The 26,491-nt window shown below is 41.6% G+C and overlaps 1 protein-coding gene across 10 annotated transcripts in view; it reads right to left on the bottom strand.

Moving 5' to 3' along the window:
- HDAC11 (histone deacetylase 11) overlaps positions 1-26,491 on the bottom strand; it is a 130,201-nt gene that overhangs the window by 63,367 nt on the left and 40,343 nt on the right. For all 10 annotated transcript variants that reach the window (XM_039546057.1, XM_039546058.1, XM_039546055.1 and 7 more), the window contains one exon: positions 6,065-6,181. In XM_039546057.1, coding sequence (XP_039401991.1) covers positions 6,065-6,181 — 117 coding nt within the window. The remainder of the gene's footprint in view (positions 1-6,064; positions 6,182-26,491) is intronic.

Here is a 26,491-nt window from a genome sequence, read left to right as displayed (position 1 = left end):
AGATTATAGGGGGGAGGGATAGCTCAGTGGTTTGAGCATTGGCCTGCTAAACCCAGGGTTGTGAGCCCAATCCTTGAGGGGGACAATTAGGGATCTGGGGCAAAAATCAGTACTTGGTCCTGCTAGTGAAGGCAGGGGGCTGGACTCAATGACCTTTCAAGGTCCCTTCCAGTTCTAGGAGATAGGTATGTCTCCTATTATTATTATTTCTACAAATAGCTACAGCACTTGACCCAAGGTTTACAAATCTGAAGTGCCTTCCAAAATCTGATCATTATTGAGCAGAACCCATCGTCAGCATGGACACATCCTCTGGAATGGTGGCTGAAGCATGAAGGGACATATGAATCTTTAGCACATCTGGCACATAAATATCTTGCGATACCGGCTAAAACAGTGCCATGCGAACGCCTGTTCTCACTTTCAGGTGACATTATAAACAAGAAGCGGCAGCTTTATCTCCAGCAAACTGTAACTAAACTTGCTTGCCTGAGCGACTGGCTGAACTAGGGCTCTAAAATTTTACATGGTTTTATTTTTTTTGTACATAATTCTACATTTGTAAGTTTAACTTTCATGATAAAGAGACTGCACTACAGTACTTGTATTAGGTGAATTGAAAAATACTATTTCTTTTTGTTTTTTACAGTGCAAATAAATATAAAGCGAGCACTGTACACTGTGTATTCTGTGCTGCAATTGAAATCAATATATTTGAAAATGAGAAAACATCCAAAATATTTAAATAAATGGTATTCTATTATTGTTTAGCAGCACGATTAATCGCATGATTAATCGCAATTAATTTTTTTAATTGCTTAACAGCCCTAATCAAAACCCAACAACTTGTAGCAGTACACAAATATGGAGAGTACCACTGGCCCCAGCACTGCCTAGGTGACTTGGCAGTAGAAGCTGTCCATCCTATTCCACAACCCATGGCAGAAAGAAGAGGGAAATGGGACCTTTATCTTCAGGATGGGTGTAATCTCCACAGGAGAGCCATGACCTCTTCTGCCACTTTTCCACCTTTGTTAGTAATTTATGTAAAATCTTTCCCCTTTGCTACATTTCCCAGTTTGCTACTTGATTTCATGATCTGCTATGTTATTTAATTCTCATCTTCACCAACACGTTAGCAATGCTTCTGCCAAATGTATGTGTACGTATATAGTTACCTATTTTAACCTGGTCAGAGAATTTTGTGTCATTCAGAAGGTGTAAGTCACATCAGAAAGGATAAGTAATTATGCTGTTAAACTAGAAGTCTTGAAAATCATCAAACAGTTTTTGCAACACCATTTGAGCATGATTATGTAGAAAACAGATTCAAACTTTACAAAATGCTTTAGATGTTTAATATCAATGACCAGTAAGCAAATGAATCTTTCACAAAGAGAATTAATTAAGATGCCATTATGTGCTTAAAATTAATTAAGTCATATTGTCAAAAGCGATTTCTGAATGCTCACAACAGACAACCATACACGTTAGATTGTTGTCTCAGCCCACCCACCAGCTATCAATTCTACTTCTTTCCAGAATACCTCTTCATGACTGACTCCAACAACTTGCAGGAAACTGGAGATTCTTGACAAACAAAGATGACATTTCATTTGTAGAATTAGGGAAAGCAATTTGTACAGTTTACAGCACCAGTGAACAGAAATTTTAACAAGGGAAGGCAATTTATTTTGTACATGTTTATAGAGTGCTTGGAAATATAGCATTATATAAATGCCAATTAATATTATAAATAGTCCCTACACTGGACATAAAATGTTGAGCATTAACCTGGGAAGAAAAACATGAAAATTTTGTGACTAAATGCTAAACAATACTGAAAGTAAGAATTCAAACACTATTTAGATTTATCTTATTAAATAAGCATGTGTAGAAAATTATAGCTGTTTCCCCACAATCATCTATAATTCATCTAAATAATAGGGTAGTTATAATGTCACTAGTTCTGCCTTACTGTGATGGAATTTTTACAAAAAGGATACTGGCAATCTGCCCTAAAAATTAAAAACAGGAATAATTCTGATTATAATATTCTTTGTACTGCAGTTGCATCTAGGGGCCACAACCAAGACCAGAGGCCCGTTGTGCAAGGCACTCTTACAAACATAACGAGATACTGTCTCTGCCCTGAAGACTTTACAAATCCGTGGCCCCAATCCTGCAATAATTTACGCAAATGCCTAACTTTAAGTACTGTCAGCAGTACTGTTGAACTCAACGTGCATAAAGTTAAAGCATGTGTGTACGTTTTGGCAGGATTGGGAGTAAATTGGAAAGACAAAGAAAGGATGTGAGTAGAAACAGACACACAGAGCGGTAAGACGACTTGCCCAAACAGACAGCGGGTGAGAAGCAGAGCACTGAAGAAAGCACAGTTCTCCTGACTCCCAGTGCAGTGCCCTCGGTAATACTGCTTACATTTTTTTTTTAATTGACAAAAAAAAAAGTTCAGTGTAAGGGAGTTTAAAGTTTACCTTGACTCAACAGGGAAAGCATTCTGACTTCAATGTGAGAACTACTGGATGAGGCTGAGTGGATCAAAAGATAGGTAATGTAGATATAGAGTTTCCTCATCTCTAGGCCACTGGGTCAGATCTAGCCCAGATTAGAAACCAAAAAAAGTAAGTACCTATCTTGAGGCTGTTTATCATTAGAATATGTAATTCTATCATTTTCTGAAGTTCTTTGAGTTACAGTTACTGCATTTGCAATGCGGACTAAAAATACATGGTGCCCTGTGCAGCCTGAACACTATGTTGTTATCGAATTCTAAGAACACTACATATTTTCCCTCTGGCAAATGCTAATTTGAAGTATTTTTTCCAACAGTAATTAATTAATAATACATTCACAATTAAATATTAATGACAAACTCCTCTGGGAACCTAACCAGGTTCATTAACATCAAAAAGAGCTTTCCCCATGACAGCTGTAGTAATTTCTTCTTGAGTATCTATTAATGACTCACACAACATTTCTTCAGAGCTATGGGGCAAATTTTGCCCTAGGTTACATGTGTATAGGTCCCCCTCACTTTCACTGGCACTATGTACATGGCTTTCAAGGATGGAAGGCGGGGTGGGCAAACTTTTTGGCCTGAAGGCCACATCTGGGTATGGAAATTGTATGGTGGGCCATGAATGCTTATGAAATTGGGGTTTGGGGTGCAGGAGGGCTCCGGCTGGGGGTGCGGGCTCTGGGGTGGGGCTAGGGATGAGGGGTTGGGGGTGCAGCAGGGTGCTCTAGGCTGGGGCAGAGAGTTGAGTGCGGGAGGGGGTTGGGAGCAGAAACAGTAGCATGTCCTCGCTCCAGCTCCTACGCAGAGATGTGGCCAGGTGGTTCAACAGGAGCTGTGGAGGCAGCACTTGGGGCGGGGACAGCGTGCAGAGCCCCCTGGTTGCTCCTTTGTGTAGGAACCAGAGGAGGGACATGCTGCTGCTTCCAGGAGCCATGCAGAGTGGGGCAAGACCTCGACCCCACTCCCTGGCTGGCACTCTGGAGCAGGGCAAGCCTCGGTGGGAGCTCAAAGGCCAGATTAAAACATCTGGAGGACCAGATGTGGCCCCCGAGCCATAGTTTGCCCACCCCAATGTAAAGGGAGAATTTGACCTTGTGTGCCATATTACTTCAAAAAGTCAAGTATAAAGACACTACACTGTAGAAAACCAAGCAAGTCCTTTCCACAGCGCTAGTAGTTATGTGCCTTCGCACCAGGAATGCTTCTTGCCATACAATAATATGTTGCTATTCTTAAAACAGACATAAATCTGAACAACAAACACTTAATATAATTTACTGTAAGCCCACTGATTGTTGTAAGCACTGACAGACAATACTGCCACATAAACGAAAACACATGGGACAAGATATTTTACTCCATGAATTTTAATTATAGCGGACACACCATTTTTATAGTGCAGTCTCCTTTCTTATGGTACTATCAACCCTTCTTTTGGGTACACAGCATTTTCCAAAGCTAGCAATGATGTACACAACATATAAAATAGATGTTTTAACAGTATATTTTAATTAATTTTAAGTTTTTAATTTTATTTACTTTTTGAACAAAGTGTAAAATTAATTTCCTATTTTGGGTGCTTTAAATAATACCCTCTTACCACCTATAGCTGGGGAGAACCTTGACTGGACAGCAGGGAATGAGAGAAGCCCAAAATGTATGCCTGACAGGAAGAGAAGCTCTGCCACCCCCGCAATAGCAGTTCTCTGCTTAGCTGTTGGCTTGGCAAAAGGGAATGGAGGCTGATTGGCTGCTGGGTGCCCCCTCCTCCCCCCATTTAAACTACACTAGGATTTTCAAAAGCCTCTACTCTCTGGTTAATTGTCCCATCCTCTGTCCCCTTAGTTGTAAATCAGGAGTTGTGCTGCTTATGATGCTACGGGTCAGATGATTGCCTGTTTTTATGGATCAGAAAGGGCCGGCTTCTAGTGGTAAACAAGACCCAGGATTGCACACTCAGACCATGCGCTCATGGGGGGCGGGGTTTGGAGTTGAGGGGGAAGGAGGACCTTGGGATCTAGGCAGACTGAGGTTCTCCCCACCCAGCCTTGTGACCTCTGTTACTCCACCCCTCCTTAAGTATTTATATGTTATTTGCATCTTCAATGAATCTTTGATGTTATTCACCAAGGGAAGAATTTGAAAAAAATGCATCTTGCTTTTAATGTACAGTCTGATTGCTGTGAAGTGCCTATTATCCCACAGATAGACAATTAACATAGACAACCTCTCAGTTTTGTAAAAATACTGCTGCTGCTTTACAGTTCCCCTATAGCTTCGCCGCCTCCTCCACCTTCCATATCAGCTAGTAAGTTGCAATAGATCTTTTATTCTGATTTCTAATGCTGAAAGAAAAAGAAGTAGTACACTGCTGAACCTCAAGACAATGCACTTCAATAGCTAACCTTAACATAATTCAGGAACAGCAATGTGGGATTCTGTACCGTTCCATGGGTCTTCATTGTAACAGCTAGTTTGGGAAGGGCAGGGGAGGGCGAAAATGCAGTAGATGCAGTGACAATCTATTTGCCATCACATCAACTGTGAATTTAGATAAGATAATTTATTTTCAACTTATAAACTTGCTGCTACAGGTCTGTTCCTGTGAAAAGAGATATGGAATACCACTACGGTCTTGAAGAACTGCGGTTTGCTTTCTGAAATGTGCTTCTACTCTGACAAAAATCATAGAAGGGTTCGGTGGTTGTTGCCTCTCTGATTTCAATGTCAAAATGTGTTCAGTTTTGAACGAAAAAGATGTTATTTCCCAACTACTAGCCCTTCAAACTCAGCCTTAGCTCAGAGTCTCAAGTGGGTTCTTTCCATCTGGCATATCACCGTCTGTAATAAAGGTTCTGTAGGACAAATTAAGCCCTCAGTGACACCTGTGCGACTCCACTGCCTGCAGTGAGGAAGAACAGCAGTAACTAATTGGGACTTGGAAAACAATTCTGTTATGATTAAACAGAATACAGCTCACTTCATTTTAGCTGTGCTCCCGCTATAGTGCGAACAGCAGTAAAAAGCAGTAAAACCTTATTTTAATCACTAAAATGAACAGCTCTGAATTTCTGAATACACAAAATGAACAGTAAGAAGCTGTCGTTTCCTCACTAGTTATATTTCAGACTAGAAACTCATTTTAAGCAGCACAACCTTTTTCCTATGGTACCAGAAAAAAAAAGAATTGTAAGAGCAGATGACATCCTGAGTAGGGTCAAAAATCTCCCCCTTCTTAGCGGTTGTTTCTCTTTTCATGCCCTCTCATCTTGATACAGCTGCTAGGTATTGCAATGTCATGCTGGATTTAGCCACTGTCTCTAGGACAGATCATTAACCCCTGTCCTGCCCTGGTCCAGTGTAGGATTAGTAAATCCACCCAGTCACAGATCCATTGGTACACAAGCACAGACGGCTCTACATTATAAAATCTATGACAAAAGGGAAATGGTTACATTTTAAAAATGTAGTTCATTAATTCAAATTGATGAAAGACAGTAGAAAAAAGCATCAATAGCTTACCATTATTGTTCCTCCTGTTTGGGTTCTTAGAGGCTTCAGAACCTTTCTCTGAACAAGGAAATTGGGAAGAAAGAGAACTGGTGGAATTTCTGTAATTGTAGCCACTACAAATGACCACTACAGAAAAAAATAAAGAATAATTACAAATTAGTTTCTGAATAATTTACCTTATCTCCAAACTACTACTTTAATATTCTGTCACACAGTTACTATCTACCAAACAAAAGCATGTGGCTTTAACATACAGCATTTTCTCCCTACAATAAACACAGATGTCTATAACAGCAATCATTAATATTGGCCTCTGAACAGCTTCCTTTCTTTTAGAGACCAGCAGGTCTCAAACTGCAATTTATGAGAAACATTGTGTTTCAGAAGTCAGATTTTGGATTCTTATGTCAAAGTCTGACAAAATTATTAATTTTCCAGTGATGTACAAATTTTAAATAGGCTAATAATGTTAGAAAAACAATAGTGAAAATTCTTTAATGGTATTAATAGTTAGCTGTGCTTACTACAACCCTAAGGATCAAAAGAATACATCAAATAGATTTGAACTAAGAATTTTAACACTTATTAATGAACATTTTATGTATATCTTAGCTTAAACAACGCATAATAATTTGATTATTTTAATGCAAGATTAGGTAAAATTTATTTTGCATATTACACACTCCTGGAATATGTTTCAAGGCAAATGTTGCATTAAATAAGCAAGTAATCAAGAGAATGATTTGAAGAATTACTTCCAAAATACATGATCTATTCTAGTGAAGAACTTGCAGATATTACTTCTAAGAATCCATACTAACAGTGTTAGGAGCTATACCATGTCTAAATATATTTCAAAACCTAAATCACAGCTAAGATTATATAAGATCTGCATTTCAAGATATTACTCAATATTTCATAAAGATATTCAGGTCAATACACTGGAAACCTTTGCACAAGGATTTTGAGTGGATCCCAGTCCCTGCAGCATAATGAAATTTAAAGAGATTCTGTACACCTCTGTGATTCTCTTATTTCACCAGTTGTGCGATTGCAACTGGTGGGTGAATTTTAACAAAAGAATAAAACCTATATTCTTATTTAGTCTCCTTAGGTATTCAAATTATGACCACCTATGGCCAAACCAGTTTAAAGGAAGACTGTAAGTATCATATATTGGAGCAGCTATGCACTAAGGTGTTTAAAACATAAGAAGTATATACATTCAGCATTGCTTACTTTGACAGTAGTTCACTTAAGAGTTTGTTATATTTTTATATTGAAAGAGATTTCAAAGACAACATATGGCTTATACCATATCGGAAACTGTTAAAGTTTCACAATACCAGCTGTCCATCATTAATACAATTACCTTCACTATCATCTTTTAATGTGGCAAGACTTTCTAAAATCTATTTAAAAGCTCTTGTATCTTTTGGTTGGTACTATAAATATAAAGAGCCAATTTCACCCCTAGTGCATCTTAAAATTGCACCCCAGTGCTGAATTTGGCCTAGTATAAAATCTGGTATCAAGCACTACAGACAGCTGGAAAATGTAAGAACATTTCACAAGAAAATTATGTTGGCGTTTTCTGGCCAGCTCTATAAACACACTGTAACCCATGTGTAATAATACAATTTGTAATCTCCTCCACAATGTAATTTGGCCAAAGTAAAGTATAGCCTTACTATACCACCCCTTTCATTTGCACAGTGCCAGCTAAGGAGAAAAGCAGGAAACAGACCACAGCTACAACACTGCTAACATCTAGTTACACGAACTTTTAAAAAAGAAAAGGGAAAATGGGGTCAGAAAAAGAAGAAATGGGGCACCAAAAAGAGTCAAATCAATTTATTATATAACAACAAAACATTTGGAATCATGATGCAATCATTCCATCTTGGTATTCTTATGACTACACAGATGACTCAAAGTTTTGCATTCACGGTTAAGGACAGTTATAGAATGCTTTCAGATAATTAAAGCCCAAGAACTCTCAATGTTGGTATATGCTATATATGTTCATTTTATTCTAATTAACAGAATACTTGACTAGATATTTAGCGTAAGATAAACATAAATCATGAGAAAAGTCTCCAGTCCTGAAAGATACAGCTAAAACAGTGGAAAATATACATTTTATTGAAAGATTATAACAGTCAGGAAATTAGTGTCCTTGGTCATATTCTGACACAGTTCTGCTCAGATGTTTTTCTTGTTACTTCCAAAATTGATTATCCTACCCTTCTCCCACCCCTCCTTCTCATAGTTATTAGCCGTGTGTGTTAGAAACTGAAGAAAATAATATATCACTTAATAATTGTGTTTTATAGTACATGTTCATCATACTGAATGACTTTATCAGGTTAATAACCCTAAATATGAAACAATAAAACACATATAAATGGGAATGTCACCGACCCAACCATCTGCCCACCAAGTTTTGACCTGCCAAGGCACCTGTGGGTCATCCCTGAGCCGGTTGCAAATAAGACAGGGTAATTGTGTGGCCAATCTTTTGAAATGGGGTTTTTCTAATAACCCGCGATGTAGATGCGATCAACTTCAGACTATGTCGCATAGCCTTACAAGCACCCTCTGACTTACTCTGACGGCAGACTCTTCACCTGTCTGATGACAATGCTATCAAATAGCTGGGCACATTGTGCATACGCTGACGAATGGGAATGTAAAGGTTTATAATACTTGATATGCTTTAAATGTTCATAGGAACGTGTCTGATACCAAAGAGGAGCTAAATAAGTTTGTTTTGGATGACTTATCCACAGAATCCTATTCGTAAAGCCAAAAATGGCGTTTTTACAAACCATATTTTCATTTGTTTAGGGTTAAATGGTTTTCACGTATGTTGACAGGATTTATCATTATGAGGCGAAGATATCCGTAGGGGCTGGGCTAAAACCCCCCCACTAATCTTGGGCATGTGAAATGCTTGCCTTGGTGAATGAAGATACCCGTACCAGCAACTTTGGCAGAACTGAAGCTTGCATTAAAAAAGGGGGAAACAGGGTTTCTAGACCAATACATAATTAAAAAGCTGATTTTCTGGATGCATGCCAAGGCAATGTCAGCTTCCTGAGTCTGCACACAGTTCCAGTACCTCTGCTGATGTAGCTGTTCCCTAAGTCTTTCATACCTACTAGGTACATTTAATTCTCTAGTAGGTGTTGATGAAGTGTTTGAAGCACTGTGTATTGGTTCAATGTACGCCACGCACTGCAGAATGGGCAGTATTTTATCATGTTTATCCCCCATGCAAGGCTTCCCACTGCAACTACACATAGGAATGAAAAGGAGCTAAATTCTGCTTTCCTATGTGCTTTCTACAGGAGTTGAGCAGTAGAATGGCACATTCCTTGTCAAACTTGTTTGTGGCTCCTATGCACAAATCTAACAAAAGAATTTACTTCATAGCAAATAGCCATTGTTACAATAGCTCCAGATAACTATGTTTAATAAGCCTGCTTCTAAAAGCAAATGGCTAACATAGGCAGCTATATGTTTGTTTTAAGAGTAAAGCAGAGCTGTGAATCTTATTTTTCAATGTATCCTATCCAAATGGTTCTGTCAAATATTTAATTGGACCTTGATCTTCCATAAGGTCTGAAAAGGGCAGTAACAATAATTCTATGTATCAATTTAACAGAGAGATTTTTACCCTCTGATTTTTGTAGACTTTTCTCACAAACCTTTAAGACAATATTGCTCAAACTTGGATTTGCAATTCCAAAGCGGGTTATGAAGCCATGGTCTGGGGATCACATTTTCTATAGGCTAAGTTTTTCTTGTGTGTTTTAAAATAATTATTCTCATTATTTGTCTAGCGCTTCTGGTTGCCAATATAACTTAAGTGTAAATGCTGCTGTTATAGCGCTGACTGAATATATATCACTGGGTAATCTGAAATTTTCCATATATACATACATTCTATTTTTTAAATATGAAAATATTAAACGTATAATGTCCTGAATGTAAGCACTGGCTCTGGTCATATTTGGCAGAACAGTTAAAACTTTTTATAAATATATTAATTTCATAAAATAAATAACTGATTATGTATTACACTGCAATGGAGGGGCTGGCTAAAACACTGCAAAAGATGTTGGGATATAGGATACAAAATATTCTGAGATATTTGATCATTGTCTGCAGCTTCAGGCCAGCCCTGCCATCAGAACTTCCAAGCTCTGCTGTAGAGCTGAGAGCCTGGAAGTCCTGGGCAGGCTCCCAGGGCTGTGGCTTGAAGGCAGTCTGCAAGGGGCTGCACCAGGTGAGGAATGTGAGGGTATCGAGATTCCCAGGCCAGTCAGCTCACTATAATGCTAGCTGGCCCAGAAGTCTGAAAGCCCTGGAGTTCCCAGCATGGAACTACAAATTTTGGGAGCAGAGCTGGGGAAAGAATTGAAAGAATTCCGTTCAGCCAGCAAACCAAAAAAATCAGAGGCAATATTCAGTTTGGTTCCAAAAAATGTTGGGAATTTGTCAGCAAATTGGAAATTGCTCTAGAGCCTGGTGATTAAGGCACTCACAGGTGAGGAAGAAGATATGGATTCAAATGTTCCCTCTGCCTGATTCAGAGGATGGACTTGAATCCACATCTCCTACCTTCCAGGTGAATGCTTTATTCTCACATTCTCTCTCTGTGGCCCAATTAATTTTTAAGTATTTGTGCACAGCAGAACAGTTTCAACAGACAAGACTGAGACACACTCACCCTAGGGGTATGTCTACACTACAAGAGTAGTTCGATTTAACTTAGGTCGAATTTGTGGATTCGACCTTATGAAGTTGAATTTGTGTATCCACACTAAGGACACTAATTCGACTTTGTGAGTCCACACTAACGGGGCAAGCGTCGACATTGGAAGCGGTGCATTCTGGGCAGCTATCCCACAGTTCCCACAGTCCCCACTTCCCATTGGAATGCTGGTTAGAGCCCCCAATGCCTGCTGGGGGAAAAATGTGTCGAGGGTGGTTTTGGGTAACTGTCGTCATTCAACCGTCACTCCCGCCCTCTCTCCCTGAAAGCGCCGGCGGGAAATCTGTTAGCGCACTTTTCTGGTCAGTGACAGCGCGGACGCCACAGCACTGCGAGCATGGAGCCCGCTGCGATCATCGCTGCATTTATGGCCGTTGTCAACTCCTCGCACCTTATCGTCCACCTCTTCCACAGTCAGCTGCTGAGAAATCGGGCTAGGAGGCTCCGGCAGCGCGGTGAGGACATGAAGTGTCAGAGTGGCACAGACCTCTCACAAAGCACGGGATCCCGCGCCGCGGAGATCATGGTGGCAATGGGTCACGTTCATGCTATGGGATGGCGATTCTGGGCCCGGGAAACAAGCACGGACTGGTGGGACCGCATAGTGCTGCAGGTCTGGGATGAATCACAGTGGCTGCGAAACTTCAGGATGCGTAAGGGCACTTTCCTTGAACTGTGTAACTTGCTGTCCCCTGCCCTGAAGCGCCAGGACACCCAGATGCGAGCACCCTGAGTGTGCAGAAGCGAGTGGCCATAGCCCTCTGGAAACTTGCAACGCCAGACAGCTACCGGTCAGTAGCGAACCACTTTGGCGTGGGCAAATCTACCGTGGGAGTTGCTGTGATGCAAGTAGCCTACGCAATCGTTGACCTACTGCTCTCAAAGGTAGTGACCCTGGGAAACGTCCAGGTCATCATAGATGGCTTCGCCGCAATGGGATTCCCAAACTGCGGTGCAGCTATAGATGGGACTCACATCCCTATCCTGGGACTGGCCCACCAGGCCAGCCAGTATATTAACCGAAAGGGCTACTTTCGGCTGCAAGCACTGGTGGACCATAGGGGACGTTTTACCAACATCTACGTTGGGTGGCCGGGCAAGGTTCATGACGCGCGTGTTTTCAGGAACTCTTGTCTGTTTAGACGCCTGCAGGAAGGTAGTTTCTTCCCGGACCACAAAATAACTGTTGGGGATGTGGAGATGCCTACAGTGATCCTCGGGGGACCCAGCCTACCCGCTAATGCCCTGGCTCATGAAGCCCCCCCTATACAGGCGCCCTGGACAGTGACAAAGAACTCTTCAACTACCGGCTGAGCAAGTGCAGAATGGTGGTGGAGTGTGCTTTCGGACGTCTCAAGGGGAGATGGAGGAGCTTACTGACTCACTCAGATCTCAGCGAAACCAATATCCCCATTGTTATTGCAGCTTGCTGTGTACTCCACAATCTCTGTGAGAGCAAGGGGGAGACCTTTATGGCGGGATGGGAGGTTGAGGCAAATCGCCTGGCTGCTGATTACGCTCAGCCAGACACCCGTGCGATTAGAAGAGCCCAGCGGGAAGCGCTGTGCATCCGGGAGGCTTTGAAAGCTAGGTTCCTCAGAGAGCAGGGTAACCTATGACTGTCCAGTCTCTTTACAGAGAAGCTGAACCTGCCCCTGTTTCAGTTACTATTGACTTTTTTCAGCGGTTACATACCCCGTTCATCAGGTTTCCCCCCTTCCAACAGACGTTTAAAAATAAAGTTATTGGAACATAGTAAAGAAAACTTTGTTAATTAACAAACGAATTCGCGTTAAAGGGTTCAAACAGGGACGCAGACTGTGGTGGGTACGGTGTGCAGTGATGTACAGACCGCTTCTACACTCGAGGAATGACAGGCTCCTGCTCCTACAGCGGTCTCTGGGGGGAGGACGGTTACAGGAGGGTGTGCAGGAAGGGGTGGGTTTGCAGGAAGGGGTGAGGGGTGTGTGGGAAGGGTGAGTAGGTGTAGGGGGATGATGGCTCTGGCTGGGGCTCAGGGCATCGGAGAGGCTCATGGCTAGGGTGGAAGGGCACGGTAAGGGCAGCCTGCCTTGCCATTTGTGGATGCCAGGCTCTCGGACCCTGGGGCAGCATACACCTCCCAGACTGACCTGGGGCAGCAGACACCTCCCAGAGTGACCCGGGTGCCTAGTGACTGCACTCTGTGTGTGACCTGCTGTTGATCCTGCCCCCATGTCTGTACCCTGGTAATGGTGGCAGTCCTATGCAATTAACAAACCCCTCCCCCTCCCTTCACACAAAGTCTTCTGCAAAGAAACATGACGGAAACAGTAATTAACAGCAAACTATTTTTAATACTCAACTACACAGTTGGGGGATGAAACTGGGATTTGGGATCGGGTGAGCCAGGAAGGGAAGCAATTCTCATACTTTAGGGAATGAGAGCTGTTTGGTACATGAGCGCTCTGCTGGGGTGGAGTGACAGTTTTCACGGCCCCTAGCGCCCCTCCTTCTTGTGATTTTGGGTGAGGGGGGGACAGGACTTTGTGGCGGGGGAGGGCGGTTGCAGATACAGTGCAGGGGGGCTCTCTCCTCCTGCCTGTGGTCCTGCAGAACATCCACAAGGCGCCGGAGCGTGTCCGTTTGCTCCCTCATTAGGCCAAGCAGCATTTGAGTCGCCTGCTGGTCTTCCTGCCGCCACCTGTCCTCCCGTTCGCTGTGTAAGCGCTGCTGCTGAGAAAGGGTCTCCCTCCACTGGCTCTGCTGGGCCGCCTCGGCTCTGGAGCAGGCCATCAGTTCAGCGAACATCTCGTCCCGAGTCTTTTTCTTTCGCCGCCTAATCTGCGCCAGCCTCTGTGAGGGGGATGCCGGGGCAGTTCGGGAAAGAGCCGCAGCTGTGTGATGGGAAAAAGGAAGTGATTTCCTTGCAAAGATACATGTTTGCGAACACTGAACACAGTCTAGTCTGTCTCTGTGAACAAGACCATACACGGCACCTATCTCATGCGCTCTCAGGACAAGTTCGAATTTTCGGCATTCGCTTTCATTGCCTGGGGTCTTGCACTGGAGATCAGACAAGCGGGGCAGGACAGCAGAATCCGTGTAGCAGCCAGGCCTGGTAAGCCGTAAACTTTAGGCTGCTTAAAAGTTAATGTATAGCAGTGCCCTCCTGCTGCAGGCAATCTGGAAAGCATAAACTCTGACCCTGTTCCACCCCCTCGCGGCTGTCCCCGGGAAAGATCCCTGTATGCTTCCCCTCTGCAGCCTCCACCACGTGGCTGTTAAACGACGCTTATTGTTATGCAAAGGAAAAGTGAAGCATTCCCAATAGTAACATTACACTAATTCCCCTAATTAGATGCAGCAGTCGCCGAGCGAGATCACCCTGAGGCGGGTCACTAAGACAGACAGAGAGCGCATGCTGCGTGAAACCCTGCACAGACCAGGGCCCTATGCTGCCATGCTCATCGAGGCAATGCTCCCACTGTACGTGAGGATAGCCTGGCGCGGAAGTGTGTGCTTCCACGGAGCACCCAATAAGGCACCTCTCCCCAGGAACCTCCTGCGGAGGCTTTTCGAGTACCTCTACAAGAGCTTCGTGGAACTCTCCCAAGAGGATTTCTGTTCTATCCCCATATGCATTGACCTTCTTTTCATATAGTTTTTATTCCTGTTTTTTAAAAAATAAATGTTTACATGTTTATAGCACTTACCGACTGATCCTTCCCCTGATTCAGAGTCCGGGTTAACGGCCGGGGAGGGTTGGTAGGGGATCTCTGTGAGGCTGATGAAGAGATCCTGGCTGTCGGGGAAAGCAGTATTGTAAGCGCTGTCGCCTGCCTCGTCCTCCACAAACCCTTCCTCATCTTCCCCATCCGCGAACATCGCCGAGAAACTGCCCGTTGACACTATCCCATCCTCAGAGTCCACGGTCACTGGTGGGGCAGTGGTGGCAGACCCACCGAGAATGGCATGCAGTGCCTCATAGAAGCGGCATGTCTGGGGCTGGGCTCCGGAGCGTCCGTTTGCCGCTTTGATTTTTTGGTAGCCTTGTCTCAGGTCCTTGATTTTCACGCGGCACTGCGTTGCTTCCCGGCTGTATCCTCTGAGTGCCATGGCTTTGGAGACCTTCTCGTAGGTCTTTGCATTCCATTTTTTGGAGCACAGCTCCGAAAGCACAGACTGATCGCCCCACACAGCGATCAGATCCAAGACTTCCCGGTCAGTCCATGCTGGGGCCCTCTTTCTACTCTGAGATTGCATGGACCCCTCTCCCGGAGAGCTCTGCATCGTTGCCGGTGCTGCTGAGCTTGCCCCGATGTCCAGCCAGGAACTGAGATTCAAACTGGCCAGACAGGAAAAGGAATTCAAATTTTCCCAGGGCTTTTCCTGTATGGCTGATCAGAACATCTGAGCTCGGACTGCTGTCCAGAGCGTCAACACAGTGGTGCACTGTGGGATAGCTCCTGGAGCTACTAAGGTCGATTTCCATCCACACATAGCGCTAAATTCGACATGGCTATGTCGAGTTAGCCTACTCCCCTCGTCGGGGTGGAGTACCGAATTCGAACTAAAGAGCCCTCTAGGTTGAACTAATTAGCTTCCTGGTGTGGACGGTTGCATGGTTAAATCGAATTAACGCTGCTAAATTCGACATAAACTCCTAGTGTAGACCAGGCCTAGAAGAGAAAATATCTTGGTGGTTAGGGCCCTCACCTAGAAAACGGGGGCGATCTGCGTTCAAGTCCCTGCTCCAGAGTGAGCACTCAAACCTGATTCTCCCACATCCTAGGCATATGCCCTAACCAGCAAGCTAAAGTTTATGAAGAGAACAGAAAGACATGCATGCAGTTCGCTGATCCTGAAAAAAATTTCCCCAGCCAAAACTACTGGATCAAACGTACAATAGTTCTGAGTTGACAAACTGCATTTTTCAGTGAATAAACTACTTCATCCAAAAAAATGTCACCCAGCTACACATGGGAGCCTCAGCAGCTGCTATTAGCAGCCGTGAAACTGATGAGAATGTCAATTTCACTCAGCAGCTGTTCCGGTTAGGGAGCAGATTTCATTTTATAAACACTGTGTCATTGTTTCCAAAATGTGGGAGGGGAAGGATTGCTGGTTCACAGAATTTTTTTTTTAAATTACATTCATTCTGATTTGGAACTAAATCAAATTTCAAAAATGCAAAATTTCCTGCAAATTGGAAATTCCATGTTTTGGCGGCTCTACTTGACAGAGACTTCTTTTTACTCAGGGCCTCAATCTTTTATTGAGGGGTGCATATTTTTATTAATTGACACTATCAAAACACTTGTATTTATTGTTCATGTGTCCCATATAAACTGAAAAATAATATTAAGATTAGAGGACTTAGTGAAAGTTACACCTTTATGAAGTCTGAGTCTATGAAATACAACTTTACCTACCCACAATTTTCAATTCATAAGGTTTTTCAGCTCAAGGTTCATCATTTCAAAGTGGCCCAGCCAGAATGAATGCTAATCACACAATGTTACTGTACTTGTATGGCAATATTTGTAGTTTCACCCACTCTACACCAATTTCTGAGTGTGGCAGATTTACACACACAACAGATTAAAAGTGTTATACTCATTACATACTGCACATGTACTTGCAAGCATAATTCCTGCTTTTTACAAGTGCAAAAGCATGCCACAATTTGAAAGTCTAACTCAGTAATCAACACTGGAGTAAGCACAGTAAACTTTCAATACCAATAAATTAAGCCTAATTTAGATTAATTGTTTCCATGTACTTATGGGGCAAGCTGTCTAATGCTACTTTGAAGCCACAATTCTATCATGAAGAGACTTCCTATTATTAAAATAACTTAGTACCACATCAACATTACAAACAAAAGCACTGAGTGTACACAAAAAATCAAAATGTAATTACAAAGGAAAAGTACAGAGTAATAACGGATATGATAATGATTTGCATACAACATGTAGCCAATGTATCACTGGTCACTCTAGCAAGACATCACAATTCAATGAGTAAATAATGAATATTTTATATTCATAGTATTTTATGTGCATAGCAGAAGCGCAAAATGTTTTACTGGATACCTCTTGAAAGCCCTCCAAGATATGGTTCTGTATGCGTATAAAAAATTAAAGAGAAATATATTCAAACATTTGGAATAGATGGTAACTTGAGGTAATTTAATTTTCCAAGCTGTCAATCGGTCAGAAATATCTGTCTTCATGACATTGCTTTTTATTAGTTTCTTCTGATGCGGAGCAAAAGGACAGAGATTATATAGTAATCTTAGAAGTCACTGTACTTTCTGCATTAAGCTTATCTAGATAACATACGGTATTATAAATCAATACATATAACTATTTATTTGGTAGACATTTGTTCTCATTCAGTCATCATCAATTTTTTAATCCTATTTCCATCCCTTTATACACTGTACTTGTTGCATGTAACTCAGGAACGTGCCTCCAGTCAAAATGGGTCTTGTGTCCATAAGAGTAACAAACAGCAAGTTTCCCACAGACAGCAAACACTGCACTCAATGATGTGTCTTCATTTTTCTCTTATATGTTCTTGTGTGGTTACAAAGTGTACCTAACCCATTTTTATTTGCGCTGATAATGCTACAGGAATTATAAAAAGGTTTCACCGTATTCTGCTCAGAAGTGGGAGTAAGTAATTTTCTGAGGGTAATAATCCAATTGATGTTTTATTTCTAAATATTTCACTGCCTCACTGTTTAAGAGAGGTAAAATAAAAGCATGTATTAGACAGACCAAGTAAACCATTAACCATTTGAGTTTTTCTTTTGTTGCGAACACCCAAATGAAACTACTTGACAGTATTATTAAGTTTAACTCACAAAACAGTATGCACCACCATTTCAGGATGTTAGCTTTTAAGAGTTCTTCACTTAGGCCCAGATCCTGCAAAGACTTGACTTATTCATGTGCTTAACTTTAAACATTATGAATAATCTCATTTACTCATTCACTGAGACTATTCATGTGGATAAAGTTAAGCACATTCATAGAAGCATCCATCTTTAGCAGGAACAGTTCCTTAACTTATATAAAATACCAATTTATTATAATGGAAAAGGTTAAAATATTTCCAAAATTGCTATCTATAGCAAGCAGTATCTACGATTTTGGAGATCAAAGTTAAATCTAAACAAAAGAAACAGAAAAACAGCTTCAATGGAGAGATGTCACATTAAAGTAGACAGCATGAGAGTGATCAAAAGCAAACTTTGGTATACCATCTTTCATGTTATGCATCCAAGTAAACCAGTATTTTTAACAGCTCATTAATGAAAATAAGCCAATTAAAATAATATCTTAGATGTTACAAATAAAATGGTATTCATATCTGGAGTGGATTTCTGAAGGAAGTATCAAGTTCAAGGAAACAGCACATAAAGGTCTGAAGCCAATCAACTACTGAGACTTTCACATTTAGAATCTTATTAGGAACCAGACACTAAGGCCTTGTCTTCACTAGGGGAAAAAAGCTGTGTCTTAACTCAAGTTAACTAATACAACATAAAATCCTAATGACGACAAGGCAGTTTGCCATTTTCACATGAGTTAGGTTGAGGTTAACCGTATGCTTCCATAGTCTTTACCTTGCATACTATCTTGTGTGACAACTACAAACTGCCTTGTCTTCATTAGGGTTTTACTTTGTGTTAGCTAATTCACATTATTTAAGACACAAGTTTCTGTCCTAGTGAAGACACAGCTAAGGCCCAATTTATTTTCATCAGTGCTGAGAACCTTTAATTCCAACTGAAATCAACAAGAACTGTGAGCATTCAGCTCCTCTGAAAATCAAGCACTGAAGTAATATTATACCTTTTTCTGGGGGGAAAAAGTGCTTCAGTTAAAAACTTCTGTAGAACTACTTGCTCCATAAGGGCTGCAGACCTACCACCAAATCTTGCCGTTTCACAGTTGCACCTCTCATTTTGCAGGTTAGGCTGCAGGAGAGATCTGCATAGGTATGATGGTAGCAATAGTTTTAGTTAAGGTTGCCTAAGTATTTACATTACATTACTATTTTCATTCCATCATAACATACCATTTTTGAATCTTTCAACTATTAGTCTTCGATTTTTTGGGTGGTAAATATTGTAAATTTCCTGGGCTTTACATATGATTTTTTCAACCTTTTAAAGTGGTTATTCTATGCATCTCAAATATAAGCTTAATAAAGAGAAAATGTATATACAATTCTTGTGATTTTTGGACAGTTCTAGCATTGAAACAGTATAATGTTGAAAACTGGCAGTGAAATTGCTTTCATTGACGTGAAATGACTTTTGAGTTTTCCAGTGAAAACTGCTTTTGATTTAAGTGTGTTATGAGGGCAATTCATGCAAGCTTTTTAATACTTTGAGCACAGCTTTTTTTAATCTTTAAAACACCTTTTACCTATATTCTAAGCAAAGGAAAGTTATGCTAGGCATGAGTACAGTACAGACTCTTCCATAGGACCCATTTCTCATTAAAATGGGTAAAGATTTCCAACTGTGGTCCAACCGGTTTGCTGCACAACCCTTGCTGGTAGCCTACACAGAGGTCACTGGTCACAAGACACAGGCTCTCCTTATTTCCAGCTGCTTAAATTGTGTTAAAGACAGATAAAAATACATTAATATTTTTCCATTGTTTTTCTATGTAGGTAATCATTGTCATTGCTACAGGACTGTTATGTAATCACAAATGAGAAGGGAGATGGGATACTCTCTTATGATATGTTCCACTCTGAAAATATCTGAAAAACCTTGTTTTTAGGTTAAGACTTAAGAGTATAATGGCACAAGGTGCTGCGCTCTATTTCCAGTGCCTGCTATGGGAACTGAGATTGCAAATAACCTCCCAATATTTTCTCAACATCTGACTGGATTAGGCCCTGCATGAAGCCATAAGACCCCTGCCACATTTGCTGTGCAGTAAACAATGAATCACAGAAAGCTCAATAAGCGGGTCTCCAGGATAAGCATCGAGGCTTGTCAAAATTTCTCAAAATTCTACATTCTGACAAAGAAATTCATACATTTGGCATTTTGACAAAAAAAGGGGGAAAATATGAATGGTTATGAGTTCTTCCTCTCTGTTATTAACAAGCTTAATTCAGAACGAACTTTGCGCAAGACAGAGTGTTAGGGTGGTGTCTAATAAAGCAGTTTCAGGTAATAAAATTTCTTTTTTTTTTCTATTTACGAAACCTAGGAAATTGCTATTAAAAAGCATGTTAAGAGAAGATTAAGACTGAATATGTGAGCGTTCAGAAGTCAAGATGTGGTAAAGTTAAAGTTAGCAGCTTAACTCTACCCTCTTGTACTTCTACTTTACAGTATACTCTAATTTGCATGATTGCAAACCATTTCTCACATAATACAATGTCATCTTATGCAATATTTTCTACATTCGTCTAAGGTGTGCAATAAATGAGACAGGGTTGTCCAGAAGCCCTTATCGCATCTTGCATGTAGATAGCCTGAATTCTGGCATATGCACGGTAATGTCCAGCACTATAAAATGTTGCACATCTATCTGAAGTTATAGAGAAAAAAATGTATATGATATTTATTGCATTTGTGAAATGGTATCTGCTCGTGTAAGTAAGACCACCATAATGTACATGTACAAGAGACAGTTAAAACTGTGCATATAACTTTAATCTTGACATTTCTTGTCTTGAGTGATTAACCATTCACCCTTAACGTTCTCTTACTTTTTAAAAATGGGATTTTATTAATATTCTTAAGATACAGGACAGTTTTTCTCAGTGATTCTTATGGAGCCAGATGCCAAAGTTACCTCACAAAGGCATCTTATGTACTGATCAGTAAAGCATGTATCCAGGTGACTAATGCCGGATGCCCAAAGTTACAAAGCAAAAGCCCGAGTAGTAAAGCACACTAGACTGAACTAATGACAACCCCAGCCAATACCAAATGTGAGAGAATACTTCCACCACCTTTCAGCGTACAAGTTTTACTTATCTATAATTGAATTTCCATGTATATAGTCTCACTACATTACCCTACAAATAATATTTCTGCAGGAATTCCTAGTGATCTTAATTTGATAGCTATTTGCCCAAGAGTCTAAGTGACAGTCAAAATCAATTAACTGATTTCAAGAACTTTTTATAAAAGTTAAGAAAAGTAAATAACCAATGACCATTACAAAAAACTGTGTCAGTTACATCAAAAACCAATGTAAAAATAGGTCAAGGTAAGAAAAAAAAAAGATATATCAACAATGCTTTTTAAAAACAGAGACAGTGCGAGTGTCATGACAGCTGCATGACCTGAGGGATTTTCATACAAAAATCTGTAGGAATTTGGAGCCACGGAGAAATAACTACTGCTGTCTATGGAACTGGCTAAAAGAAGTCTAAGGATATCTGAAGATGTTTATTGTTTTACCTTGTATTTTTATATATATATATGCAAATTACCCATAGTAAAGTTTCTGAAAGATTATCATAATTTCATAGCAATAAAACAATGTATGTTTGTACAACAAATACAGACAATGGAATTTTTTATACTGAATTGTATAATTGATTGCTCTCCATTTCCTATTGTAAATAACATGTGTTTCATAAAAGACATACATCAAACTAAAAATCAGAGCTTCTGGGACTTTTTTTTGTATGCCAAGAATGACCAATATGGGTTTCCACATACAAAAAGTTAATAAGTTTTTTCATAAACTTAACTTAATTTGTAATTATATAAACTGAACAATTGCTCTTACAGCCTAAGGTGTGGAACAGACAATGTGTTATAACATTCCCAGAAGAACAACACCTTGCACTCCACTGACACACAAGCAAAAGAGTGATCCAGTTTGCACAGGTAATTTCTATTACAGTGTTCACTCACGTGTTATTGTAAAACAGTAAATTGTTTCTATTTTGTGCATCCCAGAAGTGTAAGATTTATAGGGTGCCAAATATTTCTTAGGGTTATTGGTGCGTATTTCCTTTTTAAATTTCAGAGTGCTGATTTGAAGTAAATGGATAAAGTATTTCTTTATATAACACAAATGCTAAAGCAAGATGGATACAAATATTAAAGCCAAATTTTTCATAATTAATTTATTGCCTTAGGGACTTAAAGCCTTCCAGGAAACATCTGAAAATCTCCAGGGTCACATTCTGCAACTAGAACTATGCTTTTACTAAAGGATGTGAAGGAAAACCCATACATCTGTGGACAACTTTTCAGTTAAAGATATACAGATACTAAAAAGCATAAATATTCCACTTAAAAATTCAGTTTACAAGAGTTCTTCCTGATCTGTCCCCTCAGTCCTATCTTACCTCCCCTCCAACTGCCCTTCAGCCTGTCTTCTCCCCATCAAAAATCTTAGGTCAGTCTCGTCGGCTGCTACTAACACAGTGAACGTCCACCTGTCTCCCCACAGAAGTTGGGAATTTTCCAGGGGCTCTCTACCTCACCTTCAGTTTTGCTACAGCATTCTCATGACTGATACTCCACTCTGCATTCCTGCTAATATGAACAGCTCTCATTGCTCATCAGAGCATGGGCTTAGATCTGCTGTTTGTAGATCTGTCCTTCACTTGTCTGAGTTAAAAGGCAGTCAAGAAGACTTTGTGTGGGCCTTTTCACACCAGACCTTAAAACTTTTACACTTTCAAACTGTAAGTCCTTCTAGAAAACTCCTTCCAAGCAACCAAGAGAACACAGGACAGTTCACAAGTCACGCCTCTTGATTTCTATAGTTGCAGGAGCCATACAGACAGGAAGAGATGGTATGTAGAGAGATGCCATTATCCTGTGCATTCAGATGTGACAAGACTATTAGCCTAATGGAACTAGCCTTCTTTGTCCAAGACAAGTTTGAAAACCATATTTGTTTTAGGCAGTAGGAGGCTATGAAGATAAGTGAATCTTTGTTTCTCCTGAGCCTGGTCAGGGCCATTGCTATCAGAAGTATTAATAGGAATTCATATACAACCTTCCCTCACAAATAGATAGAGAATGTGTCTCCGTAACAATGTAACCTCTTTCCACAGCTTCGTGGAACACCACTACCTTTTGTTCAGGGGCATTGTGTACAGATATCTAGTATCTTGAGAAAGATACGGGCCAGAGCCTTCTGGCTCAGAGACAATTCATCTGACTCCACTACCAAACAGTTCAGCCAATCTGTAACTAATAGTTAGAGGACAAGGAGCATTCACTCCCAACACCAGTAGGGCTTCCCAGCACAGAAAGAATGTTCTGATTCCCTCTGTTTGTAAATAAGGTGGCTTGCTTATCCATTTCCATCATGATTACCCTCTGGGATACTAGGCTTCTGAATGTCCTTAGTATATTTAGGACTGCACTTCCTCCCAGAACATTTATATGTACCTATGGTTCCTAGACAAAGTACTCTAAGTGTGTAGTCTCCCAAGTAGGTTTTCAGACCCAAAACAGGAGTGACTCTGGTCACTACAGTTTGGAAGTCCATTCGTAATTGCAATTTCTCCCTGGACTGCCACCATGCCAGAGAGGTAAGGAGGTCAATTGCCAATCATGTATAAGGTGAGAATCTGTAGCTTATGACTAAGGCTGCATGTCTATCACAGAGGTCATGGAACTCATGGATTCCGTAACTTTCTGTCATCTCTATGACTTCTGCAGTGGCCAGCAGCATCAGTTTGGGTGTGTGGTAGGTGGCTCAGGGCTGGGGCAGGGAGTTGGGGTGCAGGGTGGCACTTACCTGGGGTGGGGAGCATCCCAGCTCCCACCTGCATGCCCCTGCAGCAACTACGCAGAGGGGCCAGGGGGATCCGCGTGCTGCCCACGCCCACATGCACCGCCCCCACAGCTCCCATTGGCTGCAGTTCCCAGCCAATGGGAGCTGCAGAGCCAGTGTCTGCGGCAGGAGCATTGCGTGGAGTCCTCCTGGCCGCCCCTCCATCTAGGAGTGCAGGGACATTCCGGTCAGAGCCGGGTAGGGAGCCTGCCAGCCCTGCCAATCCTCCACACTCCCAGCACCAGCAGGGGTCCTCGGTCGTGCGCCGCCACCCGCCCTGCCCCAGCACCAGCGAGGGTCCTGAGGCGCTGCCCGCCTCCCCTCCCCAGCACGGGTCCCAGGCTGCACGCCACCACTCATGTCCCCCCAGCACCAGTGAAGGTCCTGGGCCACCACCACCCCCAGGACCCACAACACCCAGGCCCAAGTTTTAGTTAGGGGTATATAGTAAAAGTCATGGACAGGTTTTTGTTTTACTGCCCATGACTTTTACTAAAAATACCTGTGACTAAAACATAGCCTTACTTATGACCACTGAGACCTCAGAGTACACGGAGGTCGATGACAGTAGAGCTGTCCTCCTCATAAGTATTAGGAACACCTGTATGGCACTTAGAACCACGCTATGCACGTGGTGCCTCCTTTCTTGCCTCAAGAAATTATTTAATAAAATGTATGCTGGGTGGTCCTATGGAACCAAGGCTCAATATTGAGAGAAGCTCTGGTAAGAACATAATCAATAAGGCATGAGGCCTCAAGTGAGATTATAACAGGTGAGTCAAGAGGTTTAAAGATCAGTAGGAAGCAACACGAGTGACCAACATCACATGAGGAAGGGAGCCACTAGGCAGATGAATACAGTGCTCAAAAAATGAGATTTCAAGCCTGCTCTCATTGTCCAAAAGCAATGACGGGAAACTCAGAGCAGCTCCTTCTGAATTACAGCATATAAGATCATTATTTTCTACTTACAAATACAGTTGGAGAGTTTCTAAATTCAGATTCTATGTCATCTGTACTCATCTATCTCATTCTGTCCACAGCATCTTTTCTAGTACATTTTCAAAGAAAGATATTTCAACAAAAATAATCTTTTTACAATTAGAATAGGTCCTCAAGGAATCAATTCTGAACCACTTAAAGGAGGGGAAAGTGATCAGGAACAGTCAGCATGGATTCACCAAGGGCAAGTCATGCCTGACTAACCTAATTGCCTTCTATGATGAGATAACCGGTTCTGTGGATGAGGGGAAAGCAGTGGATGTGCTATTTCTGGACTTTAGCAAAGCTTTTGATACAGTCTCCCACAGTATTCTTGCCAGCAAGTTAAAGAAGTATGGGCTGGATGAATGGACGGTAAGGTGGATAGAAAACTGGCTAGATGGTCGGGCTCAACGGGTAGTGATCAATGGTTCCATGTCTAGTTGGCAGCTGGTATCAAGTGGAGTGCCCCAAGGGTCGGTGCTGGGGCCGATTTTGTTCAATATCTTCATTAACGATCTGTAGGATAGTGTGGACTGCACCCTTAGCAAGTTTGCAGATGACACTAAACTGGGAGGAGTGGTTGATACGCTGGAGGGTAGGGACAGGATACAGAGGGACCAAGACAAATTAGAGGATTGGGCCAAAAGAAATATGATGAGGTTCAACAAGGACAAGTGCAGAGTCCTGCACTTAGGACGGAAGAATCCCATGCACTGCTACAGACTAGGGACCGAATGGCTGGGCAGCAGTTCTGCAGAAAAGGACCTAGGGGTTACGGTGGATGAAAAGCTGAATATGAGTCAACAGTGTGTCCTTGTTGCCAAGAAGGCTAATGGCATTTTGGGTTGTATAAGTAGGGGCATTTCCAGCAGATCGAGGGATGTGATCATTCCCCTCTATTCAGCACTGGTGAGGCCTCATTTGGAGTACTGTGTCCAGTTTTGGGCCCCACACTACAAGAAGGATGTGGATAAATTGGAGAGAGTCCAGCGGAGGGCAACAAAAATGATTAGGGGGCTGGAGCACATGACTTATGAGGAGAGGCTGAGGGAACTGGGATTGTTTAGTCTGCAGAAGAGAAGAATGAGGGGGGATTTGATCAACTACCTGAAAGGGGGTTCCAAAGAGGATGGATCTAGACTGTTCTCAGTGGTAGAAGATGACAGAACAAGGAGTAATGGTCTCAAGTTGCAGAGGGGGAGGTTTAGGTTGGACATTAGGAAAAACTTTTTCACTAGTAGGGTGGTGAAGAACTGGAATGGGTTACCTAGGGAGGTGGTGGAATCTCCTTCCTCAGAGGTTTTTAAGGTCAGGCTTGACAAAGCCCTGGCTGGGATGATTTAGTTGGGTTTGGTCCTGCTTTGAGCAGGGGGTTGGACTAGATGACCTCCTGAGGTCCCTTCCAACCCTGAGATTCTATGATTCTATGAATAGTCAGTGAACACTCTCTATTCAGTGTTAATACGTAGAGAGAATGCCAGTTGATATAAGCCTTCCAATACAGATGGCACGCAAGATTGTAATTAAGGTCTCTCTCAGCCTTGAGCACACTTTTGTCTTTCTGTTCTTTTGTATTCCAGTGCTACATACGTCTCTTGAAGTATGAAGCCTCTTTTTTCAACAGACTGGCACAAAGAAATCCCTAAACAAATGCCTTCCTAAAATTACATAAAACCTGAACCCATTAAGCAATTATTATTTGTAGAAGAACAACTAGTATAGTATATTCTGTTTTTAATGCTCTATTCAACATTTACTCTAACTACTACAGCACTTCATTCTAAAATAAAACAGAACTTACCCTTGTAAAAACTAGAACCCTAGAGCAATGGAGTAAATTAATTGTATTTCAAATGTTACTAATTTCCTTATGCTCACTTAAATTTGCCA

Source organism: Mauremys reevesii, linkage group 7 (genome assembly GCF_016161935.1).
Source record: "Mauremys reevesii isolate NIE-2019 linkage group 7, ASM1616193v1, whole genome shotgun sequence".
NCBI classification, from domain to species: Eukaryota; Metazoa; Chordata; order Testudines; family Geoemydidae; genus Mauremys; species Mauremys reevesii.
This window is presented reverse-complemented; position numbering and strand designations above follow the sequence as displayed.